The sequence below is a fragment of the Diabrotica virgifera genome, chromosome 10 (genome assembly GCF_917563875.1).
Source record: "Diabrotica virgifera virgifera chromosome 10, PGI_DIABVI_V3a".
Taxonomy (NCBI): Eukaryota; Metazoa; Arthropoda; class Insecta; order Coleoptera; family Chrysomelidae; genus Diabrotica; species Diabrotica virgifera.
In genome coordinates this window covers 58,961,724-58,986,034 of record NC_065452.1, presented here as the reverse complement: position 1 = coordinate 58,986,034, position 24,311 = coordinate 58,961,724, and the positions used below count along the sequence as shown (strand labels likewise).

The 24,311-nt window shown below is 32.7% G+C and overlaps 1 protein-coding gene across 3 annotated transcripts in view; it reads right to left on the bottom strand.

Annotated features, from left to right (window-relative positions):
- The window catches only part of LOC114343772 (protein Teyrha-meyrha-like), a 542,521-nt gene that overhangs the window by 353,107 nt on the left and 165,103 nt on the right, over positions 1–24,311 (bottom strand). For 2 of the 3 annotated variants that reach the window (XM_050641314.1, XM_050641317.1), the window contains exon 4: positions 4,622–4,735. In XM_050641314.1, the coding sequence (XP_050497271.1) occupies positions 4,622–4,735 (114 nt within the window). The remainder of the gene's footprint in view (positions 1–4,621; positions 4,736–24,311) is intronic. The other variant, XM_050641316.1, reaches the window with a different exon arrangement.

The following is a 24,311-nucleotide window of genomic DNA, read 5'->3' as shown; positions in this document are numbered from 1 at the left end:
AAAATACAATTATATAATAAATATACTTACAATCATAAAATGTATTTATTAAAAAAAAAAAACAAAAAAGAAAGTTTCTATTGGGACTCGAACCAGCGCTGATAAGCGCGGTTGGTATTGGAATTCATTCGGCTTCAACGCTTAGCCACGGACACTATGTGTCATTATTTACGAAGATCGACTAACTAAACGGATTAAACTTGTGATATTTTGATATTTTGAAAATTGATCAAATTATTTTAATTTTGAATTGAAATGATTTAGAATTGAAAAAATACAACAAAACATAGAGTAAGAAAACAATATATTAGGTGAATATTGATAGAAATTTTGATGGTAATCAAATTATATAAATAAAAGTATTACATACTATGTATTTTGGCAGATCAAATAGGTAGGTTTATACCCATGATACATTAACAATTATTACGTACCTGTTGCTTTTAAAAACTATTTAAAAGTCACTACAATATTATAAACTTTTTTGTTTCTGTCCTCACAACAATAAAACTAATATATTATACATTTGTTTACCTTTACCTTTACCTCCAAACCACAGCTGTCCTACAGCTGCCATATCGGATAATTTTTGACATGTCATTTGAACATCCAATCAGAACAAAGTTATAATGCGCATGCGCCGGGCTGATAGGTTTTAACATATAAAAATTCACCCTCTATCGCCGGTAAAGAAGTATAACTTCAAAAATTTAGCACTCATTTTAAGAGTCCTCACTAGCTGCTACTTTAGACTACACCAATCGGATTGACAGTTTGCCAAAATTAAAGTAAGAAGGGCAAAATTGTAAAGGTATGTTTTGTTTTAAAATAAAAGCTTTCGTTCATTTTGTGTCGTTTCATTTAATAACAAGTTGAAAATGCGAGCATTATCATAACGAAAACTTTGTATATTTACGTATTTTAATTCATAATATGGAAAATTGCTATTATGAAAAGTAGGTTAGAATTAATAATTATGTTTTAATGTGCAATTATATCATTATAATTTAAATGTTATGAACTATAAAGGTAGTTTACTCTTGATCGAATTTCATATTTTTTATATACCTCGTATAAAATTAACAAAATTTTATATATGATGGTTGCATCATAAATCTTAGAACATGAAGAGCTTTTTATGAAGAATAACTTTTCTTCGTCAAATTAAAAATAAAAGAGTTATAAATGAAAATGTTGTTAGTATCCGTAATTTGAGAAAAATCTTCAAATATTTTTTTCCATTAGAAGGATGTAATTGCACATATCAGACCATATTTTTTTATACCAAACAATATTATTTCATATACTGTCGGTTCGCTAAACTCAGACACAATTGGCTAGTGATTTTAGTCAATAATTTTGCCAATTCGACAAAAAAATAATTTCTAAATAGTTAATAATTACTAAATATTTAGTAATTTTGCCAATTTCGGCAAAATTCTCAAAAAACAAAAAAATTACCTACTAAAATCACTAACCAGTTGTGTCGAGTTTAGCGAACCGACTAGGTATATTTTAATTTCATATTTCGTAGCAAATGGAACAGTCCATTTATCATAAAGGGGAGGGCGTACGGGTATAAACCTTTTTAGAGCTATTAATAACTTATTGCTTTTAAAATATTATACTCAAATTGTATTTTTGAACATCTTATTTATTTTATATAATAATTAAATTCACTATCAAATGTCATTGATGTTTTATTAATACTTAATTTAAAATTTAGTTTGACATTCACGAAGTGTCAAACTCAAATGTAAATAACAAATAACCTATGTTATGTTTAACAAATCGAGATTTAAAAAAGTAGCCTACTTCCTAATCAACCATTTGAGCTGACGTTTAGTGCGTCGGTAGGAGATAACCGGATTGTGACGTCACATTTTAGAGTTTGAGGTCGATTATCTCGAAGACGGTTAGAGGTATCGAAATGCCGTTTTCAGATTTGGATTCAGAAGGCAAAACTACATAAGAATCCATCGATACACTTGCTCTAAGTATTGCAGGAGCGGCGACGCAATAACACACAGACTTTTGCAAATTTATAAACGAAAAGTTTTCGTTGAAAATAAAAGTTAAGTTTCAATAATACTTAAGGGGCGGCATTTCGAAGACTTGCATCATATTGAAAAGATGTACCGCACGGCTCTGTGTTGAAGACACCAATTTACGTGATCAATCTTGTGCTGCCTGGTTAACTTGGGATCCCGTAACTTTCTCCTGCTATATAGGGTGAGGCAGGTAAAGGGCCTATTAGAAATATCTCGAGAACTAAAGGTAAGAGAATCATGAAAATTAAAATACAGGGGTTTTGAAGTATGAACTATTTAATGAAAATATTTTGGTCTCTTTGGTTGATTGTAACTTTGTTTTTTTTAATGGGACACCCTGTATATTTTTACATTTTTGGATTCTGCTCGATGTCTTCTTTTTAAAATATAGTTGAATATTTTCACGGCAAACCTAATAGAATTTCACGTAATTTTTGTTGCAATTAATGTTTGGCTTAAAGAACTACGAATAACTTACAAATTAAAGGGGTTAGGTATAGGGAATACTTAAGAAATAAAAAAGTACTATAAAATATCATTTCTTTACAATACAAAAATACAGGGTGTTGCATTTAAGAAAACTCAGAAAATACTGATTCCGAGTTTCGACCCACCCTGTATACTAAAATTAAACATTTCGCTATATTATTAATTTTTAATAATAATAGACTATATTAAAAATCACTTGAACATAAATTGAGTTTTTCATATCAAATCAGTACAATTCTACAGGGTGTGAAGTTTGGTACAAAATTTATAAATAAACCGTAATTATCTTTTAAACTACCCTGTATAATATTACAAAACCTCAATTTTAAGAGAGCAGAATCGATCAAGTTCCGGTATAACCGGAAGTAGCAAAGAGACCAAAATATTTTCATTAAATAGTTCATACCTCAAAACCCCTGCATTCCAATTTTCATGATTCTCTTACATTTAGTTCTCCTAGAGATATTTCTAATAGGCCCTTTATCTGCCTCACCCTGTATAGTCCTTGAGCACTGCAACTTTTCTTATAATCTATTCAACTAAAATACTTACACCTATAGCTTCCAAAAGCTGCAGGTTTCAAATACTTAGTGATTCCATATAAGTTTGGTTAACTACCTATATTAAATGTTCAAAGTTTCTTAGAAAACTTTCAATGCATATCAAATCACAACAAAATTATAAGATTATAAATACACAGGGAAACATCGTGAGATACATAAAAGCCAATAGACTAAGATGGACAGGCCACGTGATACGGAATGATGATGACCCTCTTTATACTGTGACCACAGACTAATTACCAAAGTGTTTTGGAAAAGACCAGGCAGTTGAAGACCGGCAGGACGTCCTAGAAGAAGGTGGAAAGATGCAAACGAAGAAGACCTGGAGAAGATGGAAGTAAGACCATGGGAAATAGTAGCACAGGACCGGAACCAATGGAAGACAATAATAAACGCGGCAAAGACTCACGAAGAGTTGTAAAAGCCAAAGATGATGATGACCTGCTAAAATAGAAAGAGGCAATAATAAGATGATGAACAGAACATTTTGAGAATCTGTTATGGAGTGAGAATGAAAGTCAAGACCAAGCCAATTATTGAACAACAATAATTCTTGGAAGACAGTAAAGAAAAAACCGAAGATGAAAAAATAAAAGACAGACTAAGGGGTGTACTAAAAATGGGAAATTAATGGGAAAATGAAATAAAAATGGAGAACGTTAAAAATGAAAAAGCAGAAGGATATAATAAAGTCACTGGCAAAATCTTATATTCTCACAAATATGCAACAACAACTGGAATGACGAAATGGTACCAAAAGACTGGGAGCTTCGGACAATACTAGAAATTTATAAAAGGTACGACTAAAAGGGTTGTAATAATCATCGTGGAATCACTGTATTAAGTATATGACCTAAAATATATGAGCCAATTCTAGAAATACTTTGAAGAAAGGTCGCTGTGGATTATAGATTTCTCAAATGTAGTAGCATCCAAGGTAATAGGTATATTTGTGATAAACCAAACAATAGGGAAAACGGTACATTTCGCAAGAAAGAAGAGTCTACTTAGCATTTATAAATTTGGAGAAAACATCCGACTCTGTTCAAGATCAAGATTATGAACTATCCTGTAGAAAATATAAGTCGATAATAAACTGATCGTGGTTTATTAAACGTCTTTAATAAAAGAACACTATTAATATTCATAATAGAAACATTTTAGTCAAAAGTACGCTTTGTGGTAAACATAGCTCAGTGGCTAGGTACTGGCTTGCGACACCAGACGGCCCAGTTTCGACATATTTTTGTATAATAACAACATACTTTTGACAATCGGATACACTGCTAATATTAAGTTATTCTATTTGAGATATAAAATATTTTCTGATCTAAGGTCAACAGTGGGTTGAATTGTTCGAGACGTTGAATTCCATGAACAATGGATCTACCTGTTTTATAAAGTGATCCCTTGTTTTGAAATTTCACACCTCGAATAGTAGAACCCCACTGAGCTGAATATTAATGAGTCACCTAGATAGCTGGTATAGGTATACATACAAATGTAATTTGTACTTACCGTGGTCGAAAAGAAAAGTCGATTTGGCAAGTGCATGGGCTGCTGGTGGAAGACCTGGTACTGTAAATGTGTAAGGTCCATTTCCATTAAAACTTCCTCCAAAAAGCGGACCTACTAAAACAAATTAACACTTATCAAATTCAAAAGGATAGATCCTTATATTACATGTAAAATTAAGAAATAGGGTTCTGTATTATTAGTTTAAAAAATTCAAAGGCAACTCAGTATAACCTGATATCCAGAATATTATAGTATTAGAGAATACCATGATGCTACAAGAATACAATAATGTTACAAGAATACCAGATAGTAAACACCTTTGTCTATCTCGGGTCTAGTATAACTAAAGATGGTAACTGTGAAGCAGAAGTTCGGAGACTTATTGGTATGGCAAAAAATGCGATGAGTCGCCTAACTAAAGTTTGGAAAGACAGATCTATCTCTCAAAATATCAAGATGAGACTGGTGAATGCCCTTGTATTCTCAATATTTCTATACGGAGCAGAGACTTGGACTCTTCGCGCATGCGAGCGCCAAAAAATTGATGCCTGTAAGATGTGGTGATGGAGAAGAATGCTGCGCATACCTTGGAGAGCTCATAGGACAAACGTTTCCATTCTAAACCAAATCAAGATTAAAAAAAGGCTGTCGACAATATGTCTGCAACGAATATTGCAATTATTTGGTCACATTTGATGCTTGCAATGGTGCCAGATTTACCTTGTTTCTGATATCATTAGTTACTTTGAGCCATTATTATTGGAATCTTCACGTTAATACGAGTTCAACCATAAGTAATACTAGGTATTTCTTCTATTGGTGAAGATCTTAAATAAATAAAACTTCTCAGTATCAAATAGTGTTGAAGTATTTCAGTAAGTATAGAATGCTGAGATTTTGACATTAGTTCATAAAACGTTGACGTTTATTGAAAAGTTTTAAAATTTTATAACAAATGCTGACAGTTGTTTTATATGTTTTTACGAGCTCTACAATAGAGATGGTTTTTAATGACGTTGTTTTTAATGACTTGTTCAACGATATTTTCCCAAACCATTTTTCTATCCATAAGACGACGGTACAAAAAACTGTAAAACGCTTTGAAGAAACTGGACGAGCAAAACGTGGCATTCGAGCAAGTAGACCAAAAACTTTTAGAAATTACAATAAAACTTTGGATATAATGCAGAATTTCCTTGAAGATCCACATATATCCTCACACAGAGCTGCACAAATAAATGACGCAGGTCATTCTTCAGTATTGCGTGTATTACATAAAAATTCATTTAAAGCCTACAAGACATTTCACACCTATCAGACATTGTCCAGACGGTGGATTGGTAGATTAGGAAGTATTGCATGGCCACCGCGTTCACCCGATTTGAATTCTAATGATTTTATTGGGAATATTGGGAATACTTGAAAAGTAGAATTTATAAAACTAAACCAGTAAGTGTTGCAAAGCTAAGGTAAAGGATTATCGATGAATTCATATTAATTTATAGAGGAATATGGAGAAAAGTAATAGACGCATTCTACCATCGATTAGGATACTGTCAAATTAACAACGGAGGACATTTTTAATAACTTGATTAGGTAGACATTAATTTAGCAATGTAATTACTATCTTCAATTTTAGTTGTTCATTGTTGGCATCAAAAAAATGTATTAAGACGACTAGGCGTTATAGGCTTTTGTTAAAAACCCAAAGTGACTAATGATCAGAAAAAATGGTAAATCTGGCAACATAACAAACATCAAATCTTCATATTGCGCATAAACTTTTTAATACTTTGTTTTACTAAAATGAATAATACCTCTCTATCTTTATAAAATAAAAAAAGTTTTAATGAAAAAGACAATTTATGTTTCCTTTTGATTCAGAGGCGATGCAAAATCTCTAGACAGCTGTTTCTATCTTACATACTTCTTCAGTAGGGCTGCCTGCACACCTCTGAAGCAAAACGAAACCAACGTCTATTTGATATAATTTTATAAATAGTTTAAAATCCACTTTTGGGACGCTTTCTGCGACATCTCTTATAGAAAAGCGATAAGTTTCAGATAAAAAATTTACTAAATAAAAATTAAAATAGCAAATAATTATTTAAATCTGAAAACTTTCCTTGTCGGAACTTTTTTTTGGTACATCCTTAATCTCTGCCTTTTAAAGTTTATAAGAACAAGAGCGACGAATATAGAAAACGAAAAGGACTTTACAATATGCAGTCACATTCCGCTTTCATTCGTCTAGGAAAAGGTCACAAAGAAAGTTTCTAGTACTCAACTTTTCCTAGACGAATGAAAGCGGAATGTGACTGCATATTGTAGAGTCCTTTTCTTTTTCTATATTCGTCGTCTTTTGTTCTTATAAACTGTAAAAGGCACAGATTAAGGATGTACCAGAAACCAGAAAGAAGTTCCAACAAGAAAAGTTTTTAGATTTAAATAATTATTTGCTATTTTAATAGTGAATTTTTTCTCTGAGTCTTTTCGCTTTTCTAAAAAAGGTTTAATTGAACTGCTGTCGTTAGTGGGTAGTTCAGAATCCAGACCTGGAAATCTCTATTTTCATCACATAATGGTCCCTTGATTATGCGTTTGAAGTACAAAAAAAGTAGAAAAGAAAGTTTGTCGTGATTATGGTTCGTGTTATGCTACAAATGCAAACTGGTGCTACCTAATAAGTTAACTGCGGTGTAATATCTCTTCAGTTGAGCAATTTATCTAGAATTGGAATTAACACGTTGAATATTTCGAGAAGACAAATGAAAATGGGGAAAAACAACAACAAAGCATGTCCTCTTGAGTTGTTGATGTAAACCGTATTGGAAGTTTTGCACAATTACACAAATGAATGTGTTGGATTTGAATATAAATTGTATTGAAACGTAGAATTCAGAGTTTGGTATTGTATTGTGTGTAAATTGTGACTATTAATAACATCAAGTGAAGTATCAATATGTCCAATCGAATAAGTGCAGATCTACATAATTCATGTATTTAAATATCCGACTGGTCTCGTTATTACCTTATCATCCAATCGAACATTCGTAAAAATAGCACAGGTTCTTTGAAAAATCAAGAAACGATACTCTCTCTGTTTATTTCAGACAGAAGAAAACAATTTTCTCAGTCGTTCATTTAAATATATTAATAAAATATAAATGTTAAATCTATACCGGAATATTTAACATAAAAGCATTAACAAGATCAGATAATGCATGAGGAAGCTAGTCCCATCAAGAATAAATGTCTCAAAGGACTATAGCAATAGGGACCGTGCAAGTTCGGAAAAGCGACACCTGGTTTTATAGCTCGGCAACTTTTTTCGCACTTTTAATTATATTGGCCAATCATATTGGTCCTGGTTGCTGGATAATTGTCAAGGCCGTAGCCCAAAAAAATTATAAGAAGAAAAAGTAAAATTTAGGTTATGTAATTAAAACGTAAACCTTTGTATGTAGTAAATAAAATTAATTATTAAAATGCAGTACTGCAAGCAAAATACAATTAATTAAATATACTTTTATATAATAATTGCAGATCATATCAATATTGTGAGCAACATATAATTTTTCTTCTTCAATGACAGTAGGTATGAAATATACGTCAATTTGAGAATTTCAATTGACAATATGAATTATTTAAAAAAGTTGCAAGATTTCTCCGCTCTTCGCGCACGATCGTTTCTCGTATCCCCTCCAAGGACTTGTACACCGCGAATAGGGTCAGATGAGGTATGCTCTTCATCATAGATAAATAATATAGTATTACCGGATAGATAGGCAACTCACTGTAAAAATTTGGTTCCTTTCGCCACATGCGACCGTAGTGTTAACTAATCACCATTTGGCGGGAAATTTAAATGGACAAGCATTAATTTCATCCGTTCAGCGCCTCTTGCGGGCCCTTTTGTTACTAATTAAAATATCTTCTTATTTTACGAGAAATAATCTCACCTATATTATTAAAATAAAATACCAGAACTTACAAAGCTTGTTAAAGTATTTTATTTAAATAATATCTAAGTACTACTTATAACTTATTCGGAATTCCCAAGTTACAAAATGTATATGTTATTTTTGCTGTCAAATTTAGTAAGGAAAAGGGATATAAAAAAAGTTAGACAATGTTTTTGTAAATATAGGTACCTACGTGTATTTATTTGTTGTTTCGTTTCAGATAAAACAGTTATAAACTAATTACTATTTACCTATCTATGCATTTTTCTAACTTTTCTATGATTTGTACACAACCGTACACAACAATAATAAACCATGTTCAGTTTTTTTATTAACACAACACAAAACTTCTTTCGTTTCGTAACTAAAACAAAACTACACTTTATCAACGAAGGATAAGGAACCAACTTAAATTGAAATTACTAAGAACAAATCGTTAAAGATAATACAATAAAAACTGTAAACTAATGGAAAATTATTTCCACTAACTTTCATTGTCATTACTTTTGACAGAATTGACATTGCCGAGTAAAGCCTCGTTTGATTATTTTATTTGTGACATTCAGATATGGCGTTAACATAAATGATTGGTTAAAGTCTTCGTGAGCGAGATAGGCTGTCATTTCTCTTTATTAGCTGACCGTAGTGAAAGTGATGGGGGAAATTCCCCAGTTTGTTCATATAAGATTCCAGGGCATGCTCTTCATTACTAGAACTGGAAAGAAACATTGATGTCAAATATTTAGGGGTAGCCCTGGATTCCAAACTCATCTGAAGCATTCATATTAACAATAAAACCAACAGTGTTAAGCGACTTTTCTAGAATTGCAGATGATTTGTAGGTAAAACTTGGAGGTTGAAAGCAAAGGTTCTGGTGGTTATAAACATCGGTGATACAACCTACAGTAACTATGTGGTAAAAAAAGATGCTTTTGCAATCTTGCGCGATCACTTTCTTCACCCTACAAAGACAAGCGCTTCTAAATATAACAAGAACCTTGAATAGTACAAGAATGCCATCTTTAGAGGGACTATCAAAAGTCTTCCTCCGCTGGAATTATACAGGGTGTAACAAAAATGCAGGTCATAAATTAAATCACATATTCTGGGACCAAAAATAGTTCGAATGAACCTAACTTACCTTAGTACAAATATGCACATAAAAAAAGTTACAACCCTTTGAAATTACAAAATGAAAATCGTTTTTTTTTTCGAATATATCGAAAACTATTAGAGATTTTTTTATTGAAAGTAGACATGTGGCAATCTTATGGTAGGAACATCTTAAAGAAAAATTATAGTGAAATTTGTGAACCCCATAAAAATTTAATGGGGGTTTTGTTCCCTTTAACCCCCCAAATTTTTGTGTACGTTTCAATTAAATTATTATTGTGGTACCATTAGTTAAACTCAATATTTCTAAAACTTTTTTGCATCTTAGTATTTTTTCGATAAGGCAGTTTTTATCGAGCTGCGGCTTGTTTTTTATTTAATATGTTTACATAAAAATTTTATGGCAGCTTTGTTCCTTTAAACCCTCCTAATGTTTGTGTACGTTCCAATTAAACAATTTCTGCAGTACCATTAGTTAAACACAGTGTTTTTAAAACTTTTTCGCCTCTTTGTATTTTTTCGATAAGGCACCTTTTATCGAGATGTGGCTTCTTTTTTAATATGGTTCAAAATATACCTAAAAATGTAAATCATAAATAATAAATTTTCATAATATTACCTAGTCTCATAGAAATATGTGGTGGATTTGACAAGTATTCAAAATATCTCAATAAAAGCTGACTTCTCGAAAAAGTACTAAGGGGCAAAAAAGTTTTAGAAACATTGTGTTTAACTAATGGTACCACAATAATAATTTAATTGGAACGTACACAAAAGTTTGGGGGGGTTTAAAGGAACAAAACCTCCATAAAATTTTTATGGGGTGTCCAAATTTAACTAAAATTTTTTTAAGATGCTACTGCCATAAAAATGCCACATGTCGAGTTTCAATAAAAAATCTCTAATAGTTTTCGATCTATTGGAAAAAATCGATTTTCATTTTGTAACTTCATAGGGCTGTAACTTTTTTTCTGTGCACATTTCTACTAAGGTAAGTTAGGTTCATTCGAACTATTTTTGTTCCCAAAATATGTGATTAAATTTATGACCTGTATTTTTGTTACACCCTGTATATTTGGGCCGGATACTTTATGAACATCCTTAAGCGTCGTTTTCACGCTAAGTCTTATTGTACGTTTTGTGTATCATGCAAAACGTACGACAAAACGTACGACAAAACGTACGTTTTGTGAAGTGTATAACAAGAAATGAAATGAATCGAAATGAAATCCAAGGTCAGATCGAAGATATGATGGGAAAGGCATAAGCGCCGGACTCTACTTGCCATTTGTAGTCACGCGATTGTTTTGTCTCGAAGATTGAACACATTGTTTGAAAAACGTTAATATGTATCTATACACTTGACAAAACGTACGTTTTGCATGACACACAAAACGTACAATAAGACGTAGCGTGAAAGCGACGCTTTAGATTTAAAGCAAAGGATACTTGAACTGGGACTATCCTTGAGGAACTAATACTTGAGGAGAACTAATCTTTACTGAGAAGATTAATACAATTATACCATCTAGATAACAAAAAGTCCTAAATATTAATAGGGACATAATATGGTTTACTGATGGATCTAAAGTTGCCCATGGTACTGGATCAGGAATCTTTGGGCAAAACAGCAACTATAATAAATCTTACACACTAGCTCAACATATAATTGTGTTTTAGGCTAAAATTTTCGCCATATAGCCAAGTGGTTAATCTGGCAGTAAAAACACTCTTACCAAATCAAAACTGGTGAGGAACTGCAAAGATCTCCTCAACATCTTTGCACAAGATAATAAAGTGGCTTTAATTTACCTAGGTAAATTGTCATGAAGGAGTGCATGGGAATAAACTAGCAGATTTTTTGGCAAAACAAGGCTCCTAAATGAGGTTCAGAAGTTGTTCATAAGGAATCATCAAAAGATATGATCCATTAATCCACTGGTCAACTGAGGATTGGGGTCCAATCCTCAGTTGACCCTTGAGAAGAGATCCTAAAACTACCAATAAGGTAAAGGCCTTTATTCAGGCCAGAGGACTTAGAGTTTTATGGAAAAAGCAAGGACCCGGAGAGAGTGTAGTGGTCTTCATGATATCGTGTATTTTTTTACTCCTAAGATCTCTGTCTCTGGTCATTTCTTCTAAGTTATGCATAGGACTCTTGCATATTCCTATAATTTGGTCGGTCCAACTGGTTGAAAATCTTCCAACATGGATCCAACTCGTCGTGATCTTCGTTCTTCTACCTTTCCTTGGATAATAAGTCGTTCCATGCTTTCTGGGCTATCTTAAAATCATTCCAGTGCTATCCTAAAATCAGGTGAATCATAATTGCTAATATATTATATAGAAGAAGCAGCACGCATCCCTTCGAGAGGATTCCTGTTGAACAAGCTGAGTTTAGACCCAAAAGGAGCGGTACAGACCAAGTCCTATCAATCACCACCTATTAAAACGTATGAATGGAGATCGTGAACTTGTACTTAAATATTATTAAAAAACGTATTTTAGACATATATTCAAACATGAGAGATATAACTTCCTTGAACTAATAATGGAAGGGAAAATAGAAGAAATGCGTGGTATTGGCAGACCACAAATGACCTGGCTGTGTAACATCAAGGATGGGACAGGACGAGACCTCAAAACCCTAAGAAGAAAAGCACAGGATAGAGAGACGAATTTGCAGAAGTCATCGCCAACCTCTATTAAGGCACGTATCCATTATGTTCGCGAACCTCTTACTCTCCGCGCTCCCTGCAACTTTCCAATCGATACGGCATGTACTCATCTACATATAAATCGCCACCGATTGGAGCACTGAGGCAGAGCGCGCACTTATCCACTATGGGGAGCAGTTGCAGGAGCGCGGAGTGCGAACATAGTGGATACGTGCCTTTAGAGACGGCATCTAAATAAAAAGAAGAAGATTCATTCTCTGTACGTTTGTTTCTATTTACGATTTTTTTTATTTTGTGTATGTGTATAATGGCATCAGACAGAAGTCTATTTAACACAGAAGTTGAGTTTAAATTGTACTTTTTAACGAAATTTAAAACTTACTGAAGCATGTGATATAAATATTGGTTTTTCGGTAAGCTTACATATTTGTTGACGATTTTATGCTTCGTATGATCCAAATAGAATCTTTTATTAAATCTTCTATATCTGCGAAGGCTTTTGACCGTACTAACGCGTAAGTAAAATCTTTGAATTGCGGGAAGTTTCTTACATCTGCCGTCTACTACCGACTGTCACTATTCAAAGAAGAAGAATCAAGCAGCGACATACGACCTTTCCAACTGTTCAAAGTATTCGATTTATTTGCATCGAGCATCGCCCATCTGCCTTTTGACATCAAAGTATATCCATATAGGATGATAGGACATTCGATAGGTGGATTTTTTATTTTCTATTTGTGTTTTTGTTTTATGTAACGTTTCTTGTTGTGTGTCCATCAGGATCTGTCGGTTTGTGAATGAAATATTTAAATGAACACGTCAACAAATGTGTAAAAAACGTGAAGACTTTCAATATTCGCAAATATTGATAATATGGAAATTAGAAACATGGAAATCCTACATAGAAAAATATTTTGCGTCAGACAGGACTGATGATCACCTATTTGGGAAGAAGAAACAGGACCTTCTATCCTTAAATCGGAGATAGAAGATGCCATTGCAGCACTAAAAAACAGCAGCAGGTCCGGACAATGTACCCTGCGAAATGTTAAAGATCCTTTGTAAATCAAACAAACAATTCCTTGATAATCTAGTTGTACTTTTTAACAACATATATAATAGCGGTAAAATCCGGGAGAACTGGCTGTAGTCGACATTTATTACAATCTCGAAGAAACCAAATGCCCAGCTCTGTGATGACTACCGACTTATAAGCTTGATCAATCATATCACTAAAGCGTTTACCAAGAATGCTATTCATAGAAGAATATATATGATAAATGTGAGTCAAATATTGATAGATCGCAGTTTGGATTTCGGAAAGCACTTGGAACTAGAGAGGCAGTTTTCGCTCTCCGGGTGCTTATACAGCGGTGTAGAGACGTTGATAAGGATGTGTATTTGTGCTTTGTGGATTTTAAAAAAGCATTTGACAATATCAATCATGAACAATTAATAGATATTCTGCGAAAGACAGGTATTGACGACAAGGATATTCGGATTGTGGCAAACCTATACTGAGGTCAAACAGCAAGAGCAAATATTGGCAACGAACTTACTGAAAGTGTAGAGATCAAAAGAGATGTCCGGCAGGGGTGTATCTTATCCCCACTCCCATTTAATATTTATTCCGAGGAAATATTTAAAATTAAAAGATGTATGGAAAATGCAAATGGGGGGCATAAAAATAAACGGTGAGTTAACCAACAATAGGTATAAGATATGCCGATGACACGGTGATATAATTAGATGATGTATATAAGATATATTAGATATAATTTTTAAATCGCAACTGTTAATATTCGTGCTTTTTAATACATCTACAAGCTTTGTATGTTGAACCTTATCAAAATGCCTTTTCCAAGTCTATAAAACATAAGTAAATGTCCTGATTCATGTCCATGGATCTCTGGGCTAGCACATTCAAGCCGAATAAAGCATCTCTTGTGTAATACCATTTCTAAAGCCAAATTGTGTGTCACTTATATCACATTCAAGATTGTTAACAATTCTGCTGTGAATTATTTTCAAAAATGTATTAAGTGTGTCTCATTAAAGCTTGTTCTTTGATCTGAGCAGGTTGTTGCACTTGATTTTTTGGGAATTGCTGCAAAGGTCGATTGCAGCTATATCTGAGGATTCTGACAGTCTGGTAGGTATATTAGATTAAAGAGTTCAACCATTACATCACTAATATCTTCATTAACTAGTTTATACAATTCGATGGGCACATCATCTGGTTCAGTAGTTTTTTCCTCTTTTGTGGTTTTGATGGCATAGACGACTTCTTTCCGTAATATTGGTAGTCCGGTGTCCTCTGTGGTTTCTAATGACAGATCTTCTCTTTCATCATTAAATAGTTGTTGGATGTAATTGGTCCACTGACACAATCTCTCCTTCACATCAGTAATAATATTCCCTTTATCATTCTTAAGGATATTCGTTCTTGTGCTCTTTTTAGAACCTGTCATTTCTTTAATTTTTTGTGTAAATTAAAGCTATCATACTTCTTATTCAGATCTTCTATTTCCTTGCATCTATCGGAGAGCCTCCTCTCTTTTGCCTCTCAAATTTTCTTTCTGACGTTTCTCTGAATTTTTTTTGTATTTATTCAGGGCCTTTGTTTTATGTTTTTTCGTTCTTCCATAAGTTCAAGAATTTCTATTCTCATCTAAGATTCTCTATTTTCTCCCAGTAGTTTGATGGTTTCTTTTCCAACTGACACAAGGGCAAGTTGAATTTTTCCGTGACTTTCCTTAAGTTCTCGTTTATTTTAAATTTCATTTCCGTATGCGTTCTTGTTTGAGCCGCCTTGTATCCACGAATGTCTTGGAGCTAGGACTCGTTCATTTTTTAGTTTCAATCTCATCGACCAAAATCAACCGTGTTGTTGATAATTTTTGGATGATATTACATACAGAGAGGTCCTAAATTATGGAATAAATTCATTTTCTCTAAAATGGACAACTTTGGAGAAAAATCCTGAAACAGGTCGATTTTTATTTTTAAATTACAATTTTCTGGCATATATTTCATACTAGTGACGTCATCCATCTGAGTGTGATGACGTAATCAATGATTTTTTTAAATGGGAATAGGGGTTGTGTGGCACCTCATTTGAAAGGGTGTTCAATTCTCGATTTAGTAATATAAACGATAATATCATTATTTATACAGGGTGACCAAAAAAATAATTTTTGAATTAAATTAATTGATCCAAAAAGAAGAATGTATGTAATTTATTTAACTCAAAATACATTATACTGCTGTCAGTAAATAGAAAAAAATGTTTATTTCACAAATAAACATTTCTTTCCGCTTAAATTAAATCACAAACAGCCTCCCACCTACCTCTTGGCAGTTTGAACATTTAATTTAAGCGAAAAGCAATGTTTATTTGCCAAATAAACATTTTTTTCTATTTTCTGACAGCGACAGAATGTATTTTGAGTTAAATAAATTGCATACATTCTTCTTTTTTCGTCAATTAATTTAATTCAAAAATTATTATTTTGGCCACCCTGTATAAATAATGATATTAATGTTTATATTACTGTATAGAGAATTAAACGCCCTTTCAAATGAGGTGCCACACTACCCCTATTCCCATTTAAAAAAAACCATCAATTACGTCATCACTCTCAGATGGATGACGTCACTAGTATGAAATATATGCCAAAAAATTGTAATTTATAAATAAAAATCGATTTGTTTCGGAATTTTTCTCTAAAGTCGTCCATTTTAGAGAAAATGAATTTATTCCATAATTTAGGACCTCTCTGTATAGAATTTAGACTATATTTTCCTATTACCCCTATGTACTCTTTCTCTTGTCAAATTTTGACATTTGTGTCGCCTATCACTATCCTGGTATTGAGTCATAAAGTATTCGTTTGTTCTAGATGTTGATAAAAGACTGCCTTAGTGTTTTTTCCTGTTCATGTGAATTACTTACTCATCTTATGATTTTTCTCGATGAGTTGTTACAATATGTAAATATTACCTTTTTATATTCATTATCTGAAGGATATTTGTAAATGTCGCTGTATTACAACTACCACCATGAATAATAGCATTATTTATGCTAATCTTAACACGACCCTTTCCATACAAATTCACCCTATATATTGTAGCACACCAAAAAAATTCAAGGCTGACTTTGTAGCGGCATTTGTTTGTAAAAAAGATTAAAAGGATTATCAAAGATCAACTTTTAAAGTAAACACTTTGTATTTACCGTGGGGTGGGGGTATCGATTCAAAAGTGCTAACTAGAGGGTATTTTCCTGGGATGGATATTCTTTGAGAGTTTTAACGAATGAGAGGCCGTGCAAATTAAAAAAAAACGATAAAAAGAGAAACTTAGTTTTAGTTGCAAGTGGTCTATTTGTTTATCTTTTTAAAATTCAATCAATTAATGTGTTAATTACACTACAATTTAACTTTACAAACTACAGGTGAACAAAAATCTGCATTACATCGTATTTTATTTACATTAAGAACTTTTATTTAATTTCAAATTAAGTTAAATAATTTCTAGTACAGCCTAAGTTGAATCTGAATTTAATAGAAATTGTAAAATGCGTGTATAGGAAGGGGTATTTACAAGAACGCACTGAAAAAAGTTCGGAGTTATAACTCTGAACAACAATAATATTATATATATTTGTATATTTATAATATTTGTATATTTATCAATCAACGATATAACTCTGGGAATATAACTCTGGACAACATCATCATTCTCTTTGCCGTATCCCTATGCGGGGTCGGCTTCCCTAATTGCATTTCTCCACACAATTCTATCTTGGGTCATATCAATGTTAATCCCCTTTACCAACATGTCCTGCCTTATCGTCTCCCCCCAAGTCTTCTTTGGTCTTCCTCTCCTACTCCTTCCAGGAATCTGCACTTCAACTATTCTTCATATTGGGTGATTAACGTCTCGACGTTGAACATGACCAAACCATCTTAACCTATGCTCTCTCATTTTGGCATCAATTGGTGCCACACCTAGACTTTCCCTAATATACTCATTTCTAATTTTATCCTTCTTTGTCACTCCAATCATCCATCTAAGCATTCTCATTTCCGCCACATGCATTCGTTGTTCCTCTTTCTTTTTCACTGCCCAACATTGAGTTCCGTGCATCATAGCCGGTCTTATGGCTGTTTTATAGAATTTTCCCCTTCAGCTTCATTGGAATTTTTCTGTCACACAACACACCACTCGCTTCTTTCCACTTCATCCATCCAGCCCTAATTCTACTGCATGCATCTCCATCTATTTCTCCATTACTCTGTATTACCGATCCTAGATACTTAAAACTATTGCTTTTTACAATCATTTCACCATCCAAAGATACCATTTTATTTGTAGTAACTCCATCGTTAAATAAACATTCCAAATACTCTGTTTTTTTCCTACTAAGTTTTAAACCTTTTTCCTCCAGAGCTTGTCTCCACTGTTCCGGTTTTTGTTCTAAGTCTCTTTCATTATTTCCTATTAACACTACATCATCAGCATACATTAGGCACCATGGACAACTCTGGACAACAATAATATAGAAAAGGTTGAGTCGTGTATATAATTAGGACAAAAAATAGAACTGCCGAAGCTTAACCTAAAGGCTGATTTAAATGGAAGATGTTCCTTAGCATGGGCAGCATTTGGTAGATTACAAACAGTATTTAAATCAAACTTGTCAAACACTTTAAAGGCAAAAACGTTCGATCAGTACGTGTTGCCAGTTCTGACATACGGAACTGAAACTTAAGCTTTTAACAACAGTGTAGTCCACAAACTTCAAGTGACTCAGAGAGCTATGGAACGGAGAATGCTTAATATTAAGCTCAGTGATCGCAAGTCCAATAAAGAGATAAGAAGACGATCAAAAGTAACAGATGTGATCCCAAAGATTGCCATGTTAACATGGAACTGGACAGGACACATAGGAAGAATCGAAGACAACCGTTGGACGACGAGAGTTCTTGAGTGGCGACCAAGGGCAAGCAAAAGAAGTAGAGGCAGACCTCAAACAAGATGCACTAATGACATCAAGCGCATGGCTGGCCACGAATGGATGCAAAAAACAGCAAACAGATATAAATGGGCACACCTAAGGGAGGCTTATATTCGACGATGTAAATCTTCTCGATGTTTTTTTCTTTTGGCATTCTCTAAAACAAGACCCACCCATCTAACTCTCTATGTCCTGATTTTCTGTGTTATTTTGGGTTTTTTTATACATCTCCATTGGCTCCTAGTTTGTCCTTCTGCGCCAGTCGTCGTCAGCCACCTTTATACCACCAAACACTTCTCAAGATTTTGCTCTCCGAAGTCTCTAACTATTTTTCTTCTATCTGACTCATTGTCCAAGGTTCACATACATACAACATCGTTGGTCTAACGATTGTTTCGTAAGTTCGAATCTTCGCTGCTCTGGATAAGTTTTTTGTCTTCAACAGTGCTTTTAATGACCCTACTGCTTTGGTACTATTCAACAACCGTTTATCTATTTCTCTCTTTTCGCTTCCTCTATTTGTCACTGTTAGTCCAAAGTACTCAAATTTTGTTACTTTCTCAAATTTAGAATCTCTCTCTCTTTCTCTCTCTTATTCGTCTTTAGAGTGGCCCATTTATTTTCTTCTGCATTTTCCCCTCTCATTTCCATATACCTGGTTTTTGTTGATTTATAGTCGAACCATATATTCTAGCTTCTTCTTCAAATGATGTGAACACTTCTTGAACGTGTCAGAAATCGTGACCAGACATCTCGTAACGCGACAGTTCGTAACCGAACAACTGGTAACAGACAATTTGTAACAGCGACAGTTCGTAACGGCGACACTTCGTAACGGCTACAGTTCGTAACTATACAAATTCGTAACGGACAATTCGTAACGTCCAAATTGAATTATTCTCTTTATTTTTGTTAACGTGGAAACTAACTCTTATTACAGTTATAATTAAAATTATGTTTATTAATTTAACGAATCAGTACCGGGATAAACATGTTTAACACATTTTATGTTTCGTGTTTCAGAATATGTATTATTAAAATTCTTTAAACACAAACAAATATTTAAATACATACAAACTTTTAACAATATTTTTAAAAGTTTATCCCTTTTATTTTTCCTTAAATTTCCATATACCTAGACAAAGGAATAATGAAGTAATTCGTGAAATATTTAAGCAAACAACCGTCTTTAGACATTCCCAATTTTCTAGTAAACATTTTGTAAAGGAAAGATTATAATTACATGTTATTATAATAAACCTTGTGATTGGTTATAGCGTTGGGGTATTCAATCAACGGTTATAGTTGATACGAGGGATGGCTTTTAATACTTTAATACTTGGTATAAAAACTTTTATTATATTCTGAAACACGAAATATGAAATGCCTTAAAAATGTTTATCCTGATACTGATTCGTTAAATTGATAAACATAGATAATTTCATTTACAATTGTAATACCATTTTTAGTTTCCACGTTAACAAAAATAAACAGAATAATTCAATTTGGACGTTACGAATTGTCCGTTACGAATTTGTATAGTTACGAACTGTCGCCGTTACGAACTGTCGCTGTTACGAATTGTCCGTTACCAGTTGTCCGGTTACGAAATGTCGCGTTACGGGATGTCATGGAACCGTCAGAAATACCAAGTGATCTGCAAAAGATATGCCATGTTGTTTTTTGTTGAGAATCGTGCCGCTTGTTTGGATCTTGGCTCGTCTTATTATTTTTTACATCCCCAGGCATATATTTGGACCGCTGGCGCTGCTTAGCTGCTTTTAAATAGAGAACTTTTTCAACTTTCACTATCTCAATTCCCGGCTGCTTGATATTTTCTCGTAAGGCCATTATTTTGATTATACATATCTCACGTATTTCATCTAAATTTCTCAATGCTCCTTCCTCTTAGGTCTCTCTTACGGTTCATGTTCCCAGTTTCAACCCATTTTCAATTTTTTTGTTTCCTTTCTTGCTATCATCTTTTCCTTCCGCCAAAATCATCGTTCTCATCTCCAGCTAGTATCGGCGAGGCACATGACACTTCAGAGATGGCATCAAATTTGCATTAATAGCTATTTGTATAACAAGGGAGGAAAGTGCTACTTTTCCTCCCGAGAATGAAATTTACTGCCCGACGCGTAGCGGAGGGCAGTAATCATTCAAGTGAGGAAAAGGCAGTTTACTCCCATGTTATACATATGGTTTTTCCACCTTCCTCAAATAACAAGTCATTTTTTCATTTTTACTTAATTTATTTATGTAACTAACCAACAAAATTTATTAAAACAAAAACTAACAAGTAGGTACAATATAACTGTCAACTACAACTGTCAAATTTAAGTCAAATTATTAATGTAAACATTGTTAAATCAAAATAACAATTTACTGTTTTTTACCATTCTGCAAAATACAGGGTGTTTTATAAATAAACGTTAAAATGTATAGATACTTACGTAATAGAAAATAGATATTGTACAGGGCGTCAATAAGTTATATTTCATGAATGAAATACCATGACGTCACTTTTACTTTTCCTCCCTAGGGAGGAAAAGTACAACTTTGCTCCCTACAATCAGGTCCGGAAAAGTATACTTTCGGTAGAGGTAGGTGGAAATAGCTATTTGTATAACAAGGGAGGAAAGTGCTACTTTTCCTCCCGAGAATGAAGTTTACTGCCCGACGCGTAGCGGAGGGCAGTAATCATTACTCCATGTAATGATTGGCAGTAATGAATGGCAGTAATCCAAATAAATTAAGTAAAAATGAAAACATGACTTGTTATTTGAGGAAGGTGGAAAAACCATATGTATAACATGGGAGTAATGAAATACCATGACGTCACTTTTACTTTTCCTCCCTAGGGAGGAAAAGTACAACTTTGCTCCCTACAATCAGGTCCGGAAAGGTATACTTTCGGTAGAGGTAGGTGGAAAAAATCTTTTCATCTCTTGTATTTGTTTTGCGGCCCATACAAAAAAAACACGAGTCACCACTGGTTGAATAGCTGATAGCTAGTTATTCTGATTTAAAATAATATAAAATAACATATTTCGTCATTTAGTGTCATATTTCATATGATACTGAATTTATATTTTATAGTTATTCTAAAAGTGTACATTGTAAGATACTGTAAATATCTTATTTACACATTGTTATTCCATTATTTTAAAAATTAAGAGTCTTAAAATATAAACTTTATATTACTTTAATGTCTGGCATTTCTATATTTTATATTTTACTTACTAGCTTGACAATAACAATAGTATATTGTGCAACAAGTGCAGAAAGGTACTAATTTCTCACGAGTTTGAAAAGTTGTGGTACGAGCGCAAGCGAGTGCTGCAATTCAAACGAGTGAGAAATTACCTTTCTGCACGTGTTACACACTATACTTTTTCTACAACCACAATTTTTGCTAAAAATAAAAATCACAATTTCCAAACGAAGATTAATTATAATAATAAATTATAAATTTTAAACTGTATTTAATTAATACTAATGAATTTAAATTCCTTATACCCAAACAAATTACACAGAAATCAGTTAAAAAAAATAATGCACTACCTTAATTTGTTTGAACTTAAACTATTTTAAATAATTATTATAAAATAATGTCACATTTGACGTTATATTTATGCAGACACAGATTTCCACTATACATAACTACTTCATTCGACCTATCTTGCTGAGGTTGCTAAATCCTTATTGGTTAATTGATAATTATAAAATGTTTATTAAGAATAAAATTGTAAAATAAAACAGTGTTGTAACATTCATAATTTAATTTCTATACGATAATTAAGTATAATAACTGTCTTACAGGTTATTATATTTGTCTATACTTTAACCACAGATGTAAACAGAAGATATAAAGTTACTCAGAATGATGAATGAGGTAGTCATTTGTAGAATACTAAATTTAAAGTTCAAAAATAATGTGTTAAATTAGAGAATTTTCCAGATTTCTCGGACATGAGATGTAGTTAAATCGGTTCTTTTTTGAAAAGTAAGATGAAATCTAATATCTCAAATAAAACAATTTCATCACAACATGTTATAATTATGTGCAGAAAAGAACTTTCCGGCACAGAAACGTCACTTTTCTGGACACTAATATCATATATCATAATATATTGTGAGAACATGTCAAGTTTCTTAACATAAAACTGTGCAGAAAAGTGCATTTTGAATAGTGGTTGTAGAAAAACAACTTTGTAGGCATGATTAGGTGGTTAAACTTAACTGAAGATTTAAAGTTGGTTTATAAAGCTATGAATCAATATATCCATCCATGTATATATTCATAGTTTCATTCTATGTAGTTAAGAGGAATAAAGATAGATTTACTGACAATAAGTTTAATATTACCTAGGATGACCGGTTTCGCATACTACAATTTGCTCATCATCAAGTCTCCGGTAAGGTAAATAAACGCTACAAACACAAAATTTACACAATTAGGGTACTGTAAAGGAAATTATTATAAATTATGCCAATATTATAGGTGTATAATTATTATTAGGGGCACAGAATTATAAATATTAGTACACCAATGTGGTACACCAACTACAATTTTTTTAAATGTGTGTATTGTCTTTTTGCGCGTGTAAATTTAGTTGTTTTGTCACATATATTTTATATATTTTAACATCTGTCTATATAATCTACAATCTGACTAGAGATTTAAAATTTTCGGAAAAATTGGGTGCCGGATAAAAACCTGTTTTTTCCGGAATAAAGCAGGAAAAAAAGGAAAAATACGGAAAAATTGAAATTTGTTACAATATACTAAACAAATTCTGCATCCCGTATCAAATTCGATAAATTTAGTAGAATCAGATAGATCTGTTTATCAGAAGTGCCGTTTGTCTTTAAGTGCATAATACAGGGTGTTTCATTGGGAAACGGAAATACTTTAATGGTGAATAGAGGTCACCAAGCCGGTTCTAGGTATACTACATTTTTTGCCCTAACCACTTTTATAACCGAGTTACAGGGTGTTTTATCGATTTTGCCTATTTCTTTCTTAAGCCATAACTTTAGAACCACCCTGTATATTTTTTTGATATTTGGTACACATATGTCTCATTCAAAACCCAAACGACCGACATACTAACCATAAGAAAAATCCAGGTCCGGATTAACAAAAAATTATAAAGTAATTGTGACCTTAAAACAACACCCTGTATATTCAAATTTTGAAAATCTGTTTGCATGTTTGAAAAGAGCACAAAAAGTAAGTTTAATGTTCGCTTCAATTTTTCGGCCAGACAATTTTATGACTTTAATGTTGAAATTATATTGAATTTTTTAAGAATTTCTGACATTAAAAATAAGATATTATTAACTTTTAGCTATAAATTATTAAAGTTAATGAATAAATACTCATTTTAAAAATAATCAATACCTATTTACCGCATTGGAACGACCCAATTACTAATGACAGGAAAAATCCAGGTCCGGGTTAACAAAAAAATATAAAGTAATTGTGACCTTGAAACAACACCCTGTATAATGAAATTTTGAAAATTTGTTTGAATATTTTAAAAGAGCATCAAAATCTGCGTTAAAAGGTGCATGTCAAATTTTTGCGCAGATAATTTAATTACGGCAATTTTGAAATCATATTGATTAATTCTGTCAAGGTCACAAGAAGCTGCAAGAAAAATGAAGAACAATCCCAATGTAATTAGAAAACCGATTCGAAATCTTTTAAAACGACCAAGGAAATGCATCGAACAAAATGGCGGACATTTTGAGCAATTGTTATAGTTCAAATATTTTTAATTTATGTTAAATTGTTGAATTGTTTAAAAGAATTTTTTTATTAGATATAGCTGTTTTTTTAATTCTTTACTAAATCATTAAAACATGGAAAATGGAGCCTCAATATGAATATGTCAAAGACA